General features: G+C 42.7%; 1 protein-coding gene and 1 long non-coding RNA gene across 6 annotated transcripts in view; one reads left to right on the top strand and one right to left on the bottom strand.

Moving 5' to 3' along the window:
- LOC113633865 (uncharacterized) overlaps positions 1-8082 on the bottom strand; it is a 300566-nt gene extending 292484 nt beyond the window's left edge. For all 4 annotated transcript variants that reach the window (XR_003438390.1, XR_003438392.1, XR_003438393.1 and 1 more), the window contains exon 1: positions 7945-8082. This is a non-coding gene — a long non-coding RNA (uncharacterized LOC113633865). The remainder of the gene's footprint in view (positions 1-7944) is intronic.
- Positions 8083-8361: 279 nt separating this feature from the next.
- Positions 8362-14305, top strand: part of LOC113633863 (translation initiation factor IF-2-like) — a 42303-nt gene continuing 36359 nt past the window's right edge. Inside the window, exons 1-2 of one of the 2 annotated variants that reach the window (XM_027132529.1) lie at positions 8362-8725; positions 9177-12497. In XM_027132529.1, coding sequence (XP_026988330.1) covers positions 8432-8725; positions 9177-9278 — 396 coding nt within the window. In that variant the 5' untranslated portion in view covers positions 8362-8431 and the 3' untranslated portion in view covers positions 9279-12497. Of the gene's footprint in view, positions 8726-9176; positions 12498-14305 lie in introns of those variants that run through there. The other variant, XM_027132530.1, reaches the window with a different exon arrangement.

Genomic DNA, 14305 nt, shown 5'->3' with positions numbered 1-14305 from the left:
CACGCCAGTAACATTCCGTTTCATAACCTCTTTGTCTAAAGCCACAAGGTCATTCAGTACATATCTGTCCTCCCAGGGAGCACAGGTGAGAGTTTTACCAAATGTATTGCCACTAGATAACACGAGTTGCTGTTTTTCCATCCTTCAATCCATATTTTTTTTGCTTCCCACTCCCAAGCCCCAGAGTTAATGCCCCACGACTTAGGTTTTCCACTCTGGCAGCCTCAATTATAAGTCCCAATTGCTGTATCAATCAGCTCAGCCTCAGTAATGCCAGAGTAACAACAAGACCCAGATCTTTATAACGGGAAAGCTGTATCCCTTGCTTACGTCTATGTCCTCTACAGGTTGGCTGTGATTTTGCTCCACATCCTCTTTATTCTAGGACTCAGATTGTAGGCACAGACACTATGTGGGACGTGCCAGCTTGTGGCAGAGGAAAAACAAAATGGGCACACTCTCCTCTGCTTAGACATGGCACACGTACTTCCGGTCACATTCCATTGACCAAAGCAAGTCATGTAGTCAAGCCTGACTGCAGTAGGTAAAAAATATTGTCCTCTCACAGGGAAAGGCAGTATACAGACCCACAGGGAAGACAACAGATATTTTTGAGCAAATAATACAGTCTAGTCAGTAGCGTGCTGGTAAACGTTTAACTGCCTCTTGGGGAATAAAAGTCCTGATTTGTAGCATTTGCCAATTTACCTGGGGTAAATACTCCCACAAAGGCTGATTTCAAAATACCAATGAGACCTCACTAAATGCAGAATGAGGAAGCATTGTATGCAGTCAGCTTTGTCAACAAGTATAAGCAGGCTATAGCACAGCAATGAATCTACCCCCACTTTAATTAAATCAGTTACAGTTGGGCCTCCAGACCTCCGTATCCACAGGTTCCGAATCCGTGAATTAAACCAACCACAGGTTGAAAATATTTTGAAAAAAAAAAAATCCAGAAAGTTCCAAAAGGCTAAAGTTGAATCTGCCATGCAGGACACTATTTACATAGTGTTTACATTGTATTTGCAACTATTTACATAGCATTTACATTGTATTAGATATTATAAGTAATCTAGAGATGATTTAAAGTATGTGGGAGAATGTGTGTAGGTCAAATGCAAATGATATGCCATTTTATATAAGGGACTGGAGTATTCATGGATTTTGGTGTCTGTGGAAGGCCTGGACCAATCCTCTGGGATCCTGAGAGATTACCATACTAAACATAAGTTAGCTATACTTGTTCCACAGTATGACTATGAAATCTTGCTGTGGACTAGAGCAATTATACGACTCAGCATAACCCTGCCTTAAACCTACACTAAGGATTTGCAGTAAGGAGGACTAGGACCCAGACAACTAACACTTAGTCTTCACATCATTTGCTATTCCTGTGTTAATTGGCAAATTCAAGTGGAGAGTAAGAATGTGAGACTGAAATTTAAAAAATCTTTTGCCTCTATAAATAAGATTCAGCCCCAGGTTCCTCTTTTGCAGAAACTCTTATTAAGAACTTGGCTCTGCTCCAAGGAAAATAAGATAGAGATCATTCAAAACCCCTTAATTCCAAATTATTCATGATAGGAGTTGCTTGACGAGGACGCCTCTCTATTCTTAATGTTTACCGTAGTAACTTTTTTCTAGTAAACATTTGTTTAAAATGTCCCTGAGCTTGGAATCAGCTCTTACATACAGAAGTCTTTTTTTTTTTTTTCGAAGAATATACTTTAACTACATTGATATCACCACTGGGGTGACATTGAGCAAGTTGCTTACGTGCCCTGAATTTCTCTTGCCCCATCTATAAGATGGGATAACAACTCTTATTTCTTGCTATTCCTTATAACCTTGCAAGGCTGTCATGAGACTTAAGCATCCGGCACACATAAAGCACCTGAAAGAGTACCTTGCACGTGGTAGTCAATCAATTAAATAGTCATTACCATGCATTAAGGAGGATACTGATGAGAATTTTCATAATTATTACTGAGGCATGGGACTAGAGGGTTTGAGTTACTATTTAAAACAGTACAGGGCTTTACTCGGTAGCTCAGAGCATTTAGCAGGAGTAATTTGGCCGTTGATTTTGAGGACATCTCACAGGAATGACTTTTGCAGCTTCCCTGGAAGTGTGGATGTTATTGGAATTTAACAGAACTCACCTCCCTAGTGTTTAGCCCATTATGGCTTTTGGCCCCTAGCTTGGCTCAAATTGCCAGTCCAACAGAAAGCCTGAACGGTCTGCCCCGTGGCAAAATTGTGGCCTGCAGGGGGTGGATCCTGAGCCCCTTCTTCAGGGAGAATAAACTGCTCACTCACCCATGCTGCAGCCTTTCATACCGACACTCACATAAAATACCAGGAGCAAATCCTACCTCCAACTTTACAGTAAGTCTGGAGGAGCTGGAGGGCCACTCAAACACATGCCTGGCATAATGCTGCATGCCACCTGAGGTCACAGGACAAACAGCACAGAGAGACTGTGATGATGATTCATTACAAGGACAGCCCACTCCCTTCCTGGGGTCACCTCATTCCTTCTTCCTGAGTTGTTGTGAATATTCTGGATATTATTTCAGATTTCTTTAAGCCTCTTGACTTAAATGGTAAACGTTACCTGAAAGTCTGCATGCTACTGTGTTCGTGCGTGTGTGTGACTCTATGTATGTATGTGTGTGTGTGTTTGTTCCTCCTGAGTGGCTTTTTTAAGCTAATCGTCAGCTTTTGGAACTGCGCATAACAATTTTCCAGTAGTGATAGTCACACATAGTTAGACCATCCAAACACTGGGAAGCAATTTAATAAAGACTGGAGGCAGAGCCATCCTTAATTGGGTTCCGAAGTTAAGAATGTAATGTTACTTGTATGAGCAGCTCAGCAAATTTGGGGTACAAACATGGCCATATTGTCTCCTTTTCCAGTGAAGGTGTTGAGTAGAGCTTGCTGCTAAAGCAAACAAACCCCCCAATTTTCATTTATTTCTTGCTCATCTAACAATCCAAATGAAATGTTTCTAGGTGGAGATTAGCATTCTTCCACAGAGTGATCCAGGGATCCAAGACTGATTACACTCTCTTTCCTGGACAATGCAGCCACACACTTACTCTATGAAAAATGGTTTCCCTAGTGCTTCCAGGAAACCTTTAAAGCAGCCAACTTAACTTTCTGGCCCTTCTCTTGATAGAGCTAGGAGGGGAAAAAAAAAAAAAGTATGTAAAAGCTTTATATTCACTGGGGCATCCTAGCATATTGGAGTGTTGGAAATGCAAGAACCAGGTTTTAGTAGATGAGTGTCTATGAAACAAAGAGGCTTTGGAGACTACCTTCATATGTAAAGTGGCATAAACAAATTACAAAAATGCATAAGCTTTTATTTTTGAAGGAATCAGTTAATAGTTTTTGTAAGATTTGTAGTTAGTGTTCAACACGTTTGTTGAATCCAGCCTTTTGGATCATGCCTGGAACTTAGCTGCTCAATTGTTGTTTATTAGAATTAATAAATGAATGGTAATGCTATTAGTCTAATAAGCACTTTGAAATATGCACAAATCGTTAGAAATAACTTTATACAATAAATGTCATTTAAATTTCTGAGATGATAACTGGTAGGCAGTCAATAAATATTTATTTATTTGTATTATCAAAGGTTTAATCAGGATCATTTAAATTGCCAAAGTAGACACAGATGTGCCTTGAATATATTACAATCAGGACGGCTACACGCTGAGTACTGTACAGAGGATGTCATTCATATAGACACCCATGTAAATAGCTCCCCCTAGGGTTGTGCAGAGTACAGCATCCACATAGCCGCTAATTTCAATGTATCAGTCTGAACAGGCTATGAGGGTAGAACAGCTGGTTTCCCTAGCTCATCACCAGGACTGATTGAGCTGGTCGGCTAACTGGGTAGATGTGGGCTCTCCCTTCCCCACTTCTTCCTCATTCACCACCTCCCCCTACAAGTCTATGTTCTGGTCAAAGATGTTGACCTTCCCAGAGAGGGGAGCGTGCCCTTCAGTCAAGGGTGTGCTTGTAACTCTGTGGGAGCCCCACTCCAACTCCAGGGGCCTCTTGGTACTGTAAGCCTGGAGCAAGAGACTCTCTCCAGACAGGAACCAAATGTTCTCCGCCTCTTCCTAATGAGGTACTTACCCAGTGTCTTTTTTCCTAACCCAACTTTTTAAGGATTGCCTTTTAAATACTAAGATTCACCTTTGCTCTTCATGAACTGACCATGTTACTAACCCAAAAAAGTTTTCATTTTCTAGCCTCCAAAACGGCCTCAGCTGGGTCCTTCCTATCCCAAAGACCAATTTTACACATTTTATCCTTACATGTGCAACATCTGTATCTTCAAACTAAGTAATCTTTATTTCAGTTACAGAAAAATAATTCTGGAAAAAACAAAGAAAAAGAAAAAATATGACCCCTCCATTTAGCTTGACTTGTACATACTGACTGCAGGTAAGGCATCACATTTCTTCCCGTTGGAGCACAGGGAGCACTGATCTCTCTGATAAGAAGCAGGAGCTTCTTATCAGTCATGACAAAATAGATGTCCAAGTCATCCTCACCAGCAGTACTACCACCATCACTACGGCAGCAGCAGCAGAATACCTTCCGTAATAGTCCATTTCCAAGTTAGGTGAACTTGAAATCAAATCCTGGCTTGGCCAACAACTAACAGTGTGACCTTGGCCCAGTCGTGTCCCCTCCTTAAGCTTTGATTTCCTTATCTGCAGAATGTAGATACCAATGTCTCCTGTATAGGGTTGCTGGGGGATTAACTGAGCCAATGAATGGAAAGTATTAAGTTTAGTCCCTGATACATGGTAGGTTGTTTTGTTTGTTGAAAGAAGTTTTATTCGGGGAGATACACACTCCACAGACAGAGTGTGGGCCATCTCGGAAGGTGAGGGGTGCATGGTAGGTTTTTAATATCTCATTACTACCCTTTCATTCATTTGTTGTTACTTTAAGTACCTACTTATTACTTCCGTGATACTGGGCCTGGCTTTGTGAAGAATCAAAGAAATGTAATACTTTTTTTTCCTTCATGGAGCTCATAATCCATTCATTTATTCAATAAACAATTATTGAGTATCTATCCTGTGCCAGGCACCCTGGTAGGTGTTAGAGTTCCATACAGGTATAAAATATGCCAAGACCCCTGCCCTCAAGTAGCTCACATTCTAGTGAAGATAAGACATGTGAGCACATAGAGTATATTCACAACACAGAATAAGAAGAGCTATGCCAGAGGGATGAAGCATGACTGTCCTCATAGACCTAGAAAGCACAGATGCAATTAACCTGGTAGAGAGGGCCTGGGCAGAGAATCGCAGGTAGGTGAACCTGTGCACAGAGAACATGGTATGTATGAGAAGCTGCAAGTTTTCAACACCCACGGAGCAGAAGAGTTCTTGCAAAAGTAGTGGGAGACGTGGCTGAAGAAATTGGTTGAGGATGAAGCATAAAAAACCCACTGAAGTGTGATCTTTTTTCCTGAGGAGGCATGGAGGGGCCATGGAAGATTTTTAAGCTGTTTGAGGACATGGTCAATTCTCTGGCTTTCAGAAACGTCCCTCTGGAGTCTGGGATGTGGTAAAAGTTGGGCTGGACCTGCCAAGATGGAGTGAAATGACCAAGTAGGAGGGTTTTGTCCAGATGAGAGATATGAGGGCTCACATGGAGCCTGAGGGCAGTTCATGGCTACCACCGCCATTTAAGAGGAAGACGTTATGGGACTCAGAGACTGACAGACGGAGATGGGGATAAACTAAGAATGACTCCTGCTATTGGGTGTTTGGCAGTGCCATTCACATGATGAGGAATAAGAGGACTAGATTTGGTAAGGATTTACACACATCTACACACACACACACACACACACACACTCACACACACACACATAGGTAAATAGCGTAGCAGAGGGAGAACAATATTACACACAGGAATAGCACCAGGCTTTAGATTCTTGTGCCCAGTTAGGCAAAGGAACAAATGCTACCAGTTCAGAGTAAGCAAACACTGCTTGATCTCTTTTCCGAGACTCCTCTTGGCATAACTGTTCCCCTTTTCTGGGAGGAACATCACTGACACACCTTGGAGGAATCTGCTTGATATCCTTAACAACATTTGAAAATCTCTCATTCTAGGTCCACAGCAGCAGTTAAGAAATCACCTCTTTTTCCCTGGATTTCCTACTTCTTGCTCTGCTCAGTATTTTATGCTACTGTCAAAGCCTTCCTTCATTGCATGAGTGTGACCATGTAATTTCTAGTGCCTTTTAGAGTAGTCCAAGATTTATAACATCCCAGAAAATCTTTGGTTCTGAGATATAAATACAAAGTAAAGTCTGCCCCTAAGAACTTTATGCAGTAGGCAAGGAGCCCATTCAGCCATTCAATACCTAGTCGTTCTATAGCTGTGGTACTGAGGTTAATGCTGGAAATGCAAAGTGGACCTAAACATGTTTCCTGCCATTAGAGGGTTTTACATCTGATGGAGAAGGAAAATAAATCAAACTGTAAAGGAACGGGTAAGAAGCAATATATTAGACCATAAGATGCTATGAGAGCAAGGAACAGGAACAGCCAACCCATACATGGATGTTCAGAGAAGTTTTCTCTAGGTGACCTGTGCACAAATCACAGAAACAAAGTCTACTAGAAACAATGTCCGAAGCAAGGAAGGTACCAAGTGCTCAGGAAAAGGGACTAATTCATTCTGAATAGATCCAGCAAGACCTTTTGGAAGCAAGTACGTTTTAGGTGGAATTTGAAAGGCTCAAGTGAATTAATTTCTGGAGAGACAGTGGGGAATATAAGGGCATGTTTGAGGAGCTGGTGATGTCCTTTACCAAGACCAGATTTAGGTATTTTGGGGAGGGGGGGTGTATAAGACAGGAAAGGAGACAAATACTTTTAAAAAGTTAACAGCACATCTAGAGTTAAATAGTTCTATATCATTCAAGAAATACCATGAGACAGTAAGTGATTAAGAGCTAAGTCAGAGAAAGGACTAGAAGCACAAGGAACGATGAGGTCACCAGTGTGTCTGAATCATAAGGTACCTGCACAGACCTGAGGTCACAGGCCTTTTGTGGGCTGGAGAAGCATTCTTACTTACTCAGTGGATGCTGGGTAAACATTGGTTAACTGAGTTAATCTTTCCTCAGGTAGCTAGAAATTGTGGAGGAACTGGAGCTCCTTGCTACTGTGTTTACACTTTAACCAAAACTTTAGAAGAAATTTAGGCTCCCCAAGGGAACTGAGGAAAGCACCATTCTGTTGCTTGTTCAGGGACAAATCGAGAGCCAAATAGCTGCCCTCCAAAAATTGCACCAAGGCTGTCCAGCCCTTACGTCCAGAGCTCAAAACTTTCGGGGGCATGGGAAGAGAATTGGTGTGGATTAAAAAGGGATCCGCAGAGAGCAAAGGATCTTTACATGTTTTTCTGTAGTGTGTTTTTTTTCCCCTCTCCCTGAGGGAAGGCCATGTAGGAAAGAGTACTGAACTTGAAGCCTGGGTCTCTGCCACTACCTGACATTGAACAGGTCACTTAATCTCCCTGAGTCCTGTGTCCCCATTCGTAAAATAAGGAGGCTGTGGACTCCACACTAATAACTAAGTGTTTGGGCTCTACAATTTGCCGGGTGAGGCGTTTTCCACGCTTTTACTTCTCACAACCACAATGGTAGATTTTAGTAACCCTATTTTACTCAAGACATTCAGTTCAGAGTGGTTAAGTAACACGTCCAAGGTCACACAGCAACAGCGGCCGGGCCGGATTGCAAACCGGGGTTGCCTGACTCTCACACCACGCAGTCCCAGTTCGATACCAGTTAAACACCCCTCTACTGGGCCCCGGAGCTCCCTTCCCCTTCTACCGGACCTCCTCCCCCTCCACCCACCTAAACTTTCAGGCAATTCTCACCTTTCACCACCGGGCATGCTCAGTCGCTCAGGAAAGGTTTTCGCTCTGCCTTGGGAAATTTTTCACGCCGCTCTGGCAGCCGAGGCCGCCCCGCCCACGGCTTCTCCTCACTGGATTGGTTGAACTCAGGGAGGCTACCAGGAGGCCCAGATGACCTCCCAACTCGCCCCCGTCAACGCTCTGGGCGCGCGCGCTCCGAGCGTGCGTGCGTGTGTGCGTGTGAGTGAGCACGTGAGGCCCCGGAACGTGCACAGAGGGCGGGGCAGGAAACAGGCGGCAAGGGGCGGGGCTTCCGTTGCCATAGCAGTGACGTCAGGCGTCGGGGAGCGAACCCGGCCCCTTCCCCGCGCGCGCGCGCGCACACACACAGAGAGACATGCACACGCGCGCGCATCGACGCTCTGCCTGAGACACACTGGAGGGAAAGGTCAAACTAAAGGCGAGGGCGCCGGGAAGCCGGAGGGAGCCGCCGCAGCCGCTGCGCGCCATGACGGACGCGAACGAGGCTGTTTTCTCTCCGCCGACGCCGCCGAGCCGCTGCTCTCGCCGCGCCCCCTCCCCCGGCACTCGCGCGTCCGCGCGCCCCCTCCCCCCGGCGCTCCGGGCGCGCGTCGGGCCCGGGGCGCGCGCCGGCCGGAGCCGGAGAGGGAGCGGGAGCCGGAGCGGGAGCGGGATTGGGAGCGGGAGCGGGAGGGAGGTTGGGGGCCGCGGCGGGCGGCCCGGCGGCCTCCTCGCGCGACCCCGGAGCCCCTCGCCCGGCCCCTCGGCTGGAGCCCGCCAGGTGAGTGCGGTGGGGGGCGAGGGTGTCAGGAGCGGACAGGGCACCCGGCGAGCTCAGCCCCCCTGTCTGACCCCTTCCGGGGACGCTGACAGGCGCGCGGGACCCGGCCTCTGGGGGGCGTCGCGGGGTCAGCCTGTCTGGGGGCCCCTTTTGGCGCCCCCTGACCCTCGGGGTCGGCCCCCGGATTGATGGGGGCTCGGGACCCGGGGGAGTGCAGCCTCTGGGCAGGAGTTGGCTGGGCGACCCGGCCGTGGGACAGGCGACGGGAGGCAGGTGGGCCCCTGTCTGGGGCTTGGTAAAGTGCGGGGAGGGGGCGAGGGGCCCGGCCAGGTGCGCGCGGGGGGCCCGCTGGAAGCGCTCAGGAAATGTTTGCTGGGAGTTGGGAGAAACTGCCCTGGGGACCGAGGCGCCTTGCTTTTGCCCGGGCCAACGAAAGTGGCGGATTTTACAGCAAAACTCGGGGGGAAGCCTTGCTGGACCGGACGAAAGCGAGAGGGACCCGGAGGACCCGCCTGTATGGGGACCAGAGACGAACAGATCTGCCTGTGGGTAGCACTAGGGCATGATGTGTGGACGTTGCCATGCCAATGTTTGATGTTTGTTGCTTATGGTTATTTTAGGACTAAATGATATTTTTTTTAAAAAAGTTATTACTAGGGAGAGAGGGAACTGCTTGAATGGTCATGAGCTCTTCCCTGTGTGTTCAGGAAATGGGTTAATCTTTCACATCACCACCCCCCCCCCCAACTGAATCTATGCCCAGTGGACTTTAAAAATAATAAATACAAAACTCTAAAGCCCCGAAACGAGGTGATGTTTTTCTGATGAGTTTCAGGTGTCAGGCCCCTGGTTGTGTGAGAGAGAAATAGAAGCAGGACAGCGAAGTACTTGATATGCTCAAGCAGTCGTCTTTTTGTCATAAGCTTTGGAGCCCATCAAAGTGGAGTTTAGTTGTAACTGCCAGGGTTAAGTAATCACATTGACCCAGTGCCGCCCACCAATCAGGAGCTTCCCTGAAAGTAACTTGGAAGACTGCTGTCAGCCCAGTTCTCTGCTGATTGTGAATACCCAGTGCTTCTGCTGACTTCTTTCCCCTCTTTAGTTTTCTACTATTATAATGCATGCAACCTGTTTACCAAACGTTGGAATGAATTATCCATAGCTGAATTGCTCTCCGCTAAGTCACTTTTAAATTTTCAGGTGCTACCTCTGATGTATGTTTGTTTCATATTTGAAAGTTGTTTGGAAATTTGAAATATAGTAATTTCACATGATAAGGGTTTTTTGCGTATAAGTCCAGCTTAAACAGATTATACCAAGTGGGTAATGTGTTTTAGAGTTTAAATCTCATCCAAGAAAACTTCTGGTTTTTGAAAGGTTGGGGATTGTGACAGCTGAGGAAATGTCCAAAGGAATCTTTGGTAAAGAATGAGGGAACACCGGGACACCTGGTGAATTTCACATTAACTGGCAGGTTCAGCATATACAAATTTACTTCTTACCTGAGCATTTCTGATATGCGGGTGCTTCTTCGGTTGTTTATGGACCTTTGGTTATTCGTCTTTTTTCAAGAAGTTCTGTCAGCAAAGACTCTCACTTTGAAATTGAGTCGTTGTAGCATGTAGCCAGGGTACCAAAGGTTTTCAGTACAAGACGTAAGGGAGGATTTTTCAGTTTGGTATCTTGTTAATTCTTTCTGTGCAGCAATTTTTGTACCTGGTTGTACCTGGTTCTGTGCTGTGATGCCCCTTTTAACGTCTTGCTCCTGTGGCTGTTACTGACATATGTCTATATACAATTCTGTAATGGGGTTCTTGAATGTTAACCACTTAGAACATCATTTCCTTTCCTGTTCTATATAAATACATTTTTATTTTTATTTATCTTCCTTCTCTCTTTTTAAAGGGAACTGTAGAACTGGGCAAATCAGCACTTACTCAGCATACCCCCCTCCTGTATGTCTCGTTGACCTTGGTGCCATTGTGGAGGTCATGTGTTCATGGAGATCAACAGCTCTTGAACAGTTTCCTCCAGGTGACAGGCACGTGGGAAAGTGATTTAAGAAGTGCATATCTTGATTTTTTTAAAAAATCATTTTAATTCGGCATTTATTGTGATCATTGCCAAAAATAATTTGTTGACCTATCTTTGGGAGTACATACATTTCTATTTTACATTAAAAAATCACTTAATTTCTTTTTTCGACTTTCCTAGTGTTGTATATTCTACTACAGATGAACAGCTGGTTTTTTGGGTGACATTTTTAAAACTTGGGAAAGAGAGAGAAGGGCAGTAATGCTGGGATGTATTTAGCCCAAGAAAGCAGTTAAGCTCCACTTCAAGAACTTTGATATTTACAAGTATAAGATTACAAAACAAGTAGTGGTTAGTTATGTTATATGAGACTTCTAAATTTTACAAAAAGGATTCACTAAAAGGTGCCTTCAGATAATTAATCCCTTTTATGTGGTACTTATCAAATGTGATTTGATTTATGAAAAATCAGTTGTCGTACAACAATTTAAGAACAAATTTTGGGGATGTCCCTGCCCGTCCAGTGGTTGGATCCCTGGTCGGTGAACTAAGATCCCTCATGCTGTGCAGTATAGCAAAAAACAGAAACCAAAGAACATTTTTTGCATAATGTTAAGATTCATCAGTGTGTTCCTTGAATTATCCGTTTCCCCAAAGTGTTTGGGGGCAAAGTTAATATTTATGGGCTTGCTAAATTCAAAGTTGTGCCACTTATATGCTATCTATTAAGGTTTTAACTGAATGGAAAAATTGCCATGTGATCTAGAGTTGTACCATTTAGAGTACATTGAAACCAAATTAGAATGCCAAAATTTTATGGTCAGGTTTGTCTGGAATCCTATCCAAGGTAGTTTAATTAGTAAGGTATCAAAAGCAGCTTGTTGTAAGATGCTCTCACTAGGACGGTGGTCCTGCAACATAGGCCAACAAGTGGTAATACCCAGACTTCAGCAAAGTCAAAATAAATAGATTTGGCCTACAGTCCACATGCAGTGAAAACCATCACCTTGAATTTTTCTCTAGGTGCAAATTATTCTTCAGAATTAAAGGCTTGATTTTCCTAAGCTGTAATTGTGTTTGGGTCACTTGTGAAAAATCTATTTTGATAAAAGAAAAGCTGCATACTCTGACTTTCAAGGGAGCTTTTTTCTCTCTTTTTTAGTGCAGTTGGGTTTATTTGAAATCGCAGGAGATATTGAATGAAGTACTTGGGGAGTTTTCATTCTGAAATCATTTTACTTTGATGACTTTGAAAAAAGGAATGTGAGTTAATATGAGTAGAACTTGCTTATGAGTTAGCTCAAACTTTATGGTGGGATAAGGGGGAAAGGGAGGAACTGGATACAAACTTAATTAAGGATAATCAATCAAATTTACTTTGCTTTATGCTATTCATGCCTGGCTGTGTAAGAGTGACACCCTTCCTCCCCAATTTTAGAGAAGTCTTATTCCTAGAGAAGGGATTTAAGGGTTAAGAGCTAAGCATGTGAGTATATGTGTTCAGAGTATCTTTTGAGCACTTTAATAGTTTTTTGTTTTGTTCTTGTGCATGAGACGGAAAGCAAGAAATTATTTTCATGTTGAATATGGGTTGAGAGCACAACTTTCGGATAACAGGCACAGTTTTATTGCTCTTAACATAATTGAATTTTATAAAAATTAAGGGAACAGCTAGAATGATACCATTGATTTTTTTTAGTATAGGCTGTTAGTTCCTTTGTTGAACAAATGAGTAAAAATGAAGATTGCGGCTTCCCTGGTGGTGCAGTGGTTGAGAATCTGCCTGCCAATGCAGGGTACATGGGTTCGAGCCCTGGTCTGGGAAGATCCCACATGCCGCGGAGCAACTAGGCCCGTGAGCCACAACTACTGAGCCTGAGCATCTGGAGCTTGTGCTCCGCAACAGGAGAGGCCGCGATAGTGAGAGGCCCGCGCACCGCGATGAAGAGTGGCCCCTGCTCGCCGCAACTAGAGAGAGACCTCACACAGAAACGAAGACGCAACACAGCCAAAAATAAATAAATAAATAAATATTAAAAAAAAACAAAAAACAGTTATTCCTTTAAAAAAAAATGAAGATTGAAGTTGTGATGTTAAAAGAAATGTTTTCAAGTTTTTTTCGTTTTTTGTTTTTTTTAATTTCAAAGAACTGTCTCAAAGAATTGCTAATTCAGAGCATAGGTAAAAATTTCATTACTTGGATTTATCATTATTGAGGGAATGTAATTTAAAATTTTTTTAAACACCTGCAAAAAAAATAAGTAGACTACTGCATTTTAAAATATTTGTGCCAAGATCTGTGAGAATAGAAATAATGATTAGAAATTTTAATTGGAACTTAAGGCTGATTTATGTTCTTTATTATTTAACCCAGTGTCACTTTCAAATGTCATTTACTTTTTCTTTTCTATAAAATGCAATCAGTAGTGCAACATACTTTATGTAAAATTGGATTTTTAAATAGTATTTGGTAGACTTCTTAAGCATAAAACATTACCTAATACTAATAAGTATGTTTAAGTCCACTATATAGGATTTTTTTAAGTTTTTAGACTTTGTAATCTGCAGAAATTTGGGCAAAAATTTTAGAAATAAGAAAGGCTGAGCTCAGAATTTTAGTCATAGATGATCCTGTAAATTGCATTTTCCTCACTGGCCTTAAAGGGTTTTCTTTCACTGTTACGTATTTATATTTTGCAGACTCCAGTCACACTGGTTTTTAATGTCGTATCATCTTATCTACAGCATCAAAGTTCTTTTTTAAAACTGTCCTCTTTATTTTCTCCCAGCTGCTCCATCTGGGAGATTGTTTGAATCTCAGTTATTGAGGGTGGTTTAATCAGAAGTTATTCTTAATAGAAAGGTTATTGCAGTTTTCACAAACTAGGGAAAAATATAGATTTATCTTAAGATAATTTATGAACTTCTTTGTATTAAGGCAATGGCAATTTAACATTGTATATAATTTAATATTTCTAACTATTATTAGTATTTGTTCTAAGTTAACTTTACTTGAGGTATTGTTAAAATCAACATAGTGGTTGTACAGTCTATTTAAAAAATATCTATTTGTCTGTGGAATATTTTTCCAAAAAACTTGCCCCTAAGTGGAAAAGACATGGAAATTTTACTCTGAAACCTTCTACTTGAATATATATCAGTAGTTAAATGTGTATAGTTAAATGTTTGATATTGGGTAGTGTTTTGATAGTTACATATGAGGACTCTTTGTACGTTTTTGTAGGATTACTTTAAGTATATTTTTATTTATAAAAAGCTTTTGTTTATAAGTCAGTTTGTTCTTAATGATTATTTGAGAATCCTCAGACTTTTATATTTGAAAAAAGCAGCTTCCCTAAACTGCATGTGGTAAAATTTATTTTACTATAATGAAGAGCGTTATCTTCATCCCAAACAAATTTATAGCAGAATAGTTGGCTATTTTTGCAAATTTAGGGAGTGTAGAGTGTGCCCCGAAATGATGCATTGAATACTAAGTTTTGGGCTGAGTTTGCTATATCATACGGAGAAGGTATTTTCCTTATA

The sequence above is a fragment of the Aethalodelphis obliquidens genome, unplaced genomic scaffold, assembly GCF_003676395.1.
Source record: "Aethalodelphis obliquidens isolate GAN/ISIS:26980383/991018 unplaced genomic scaffold, ASM367639v1 scaffold41, whole genome shotgun sequence".
Taxonomy (NCBI): domain Eukaryota; kingdom Metazoa; phylum Chordata; class Mammalia; order Artiodactyla; family Delphinidae; genus Aethalodelphis; species Aethalodelphis obliquidens.
This window is presented reverse-complemented; position numbering and strand designations above follow the sequence as displayed.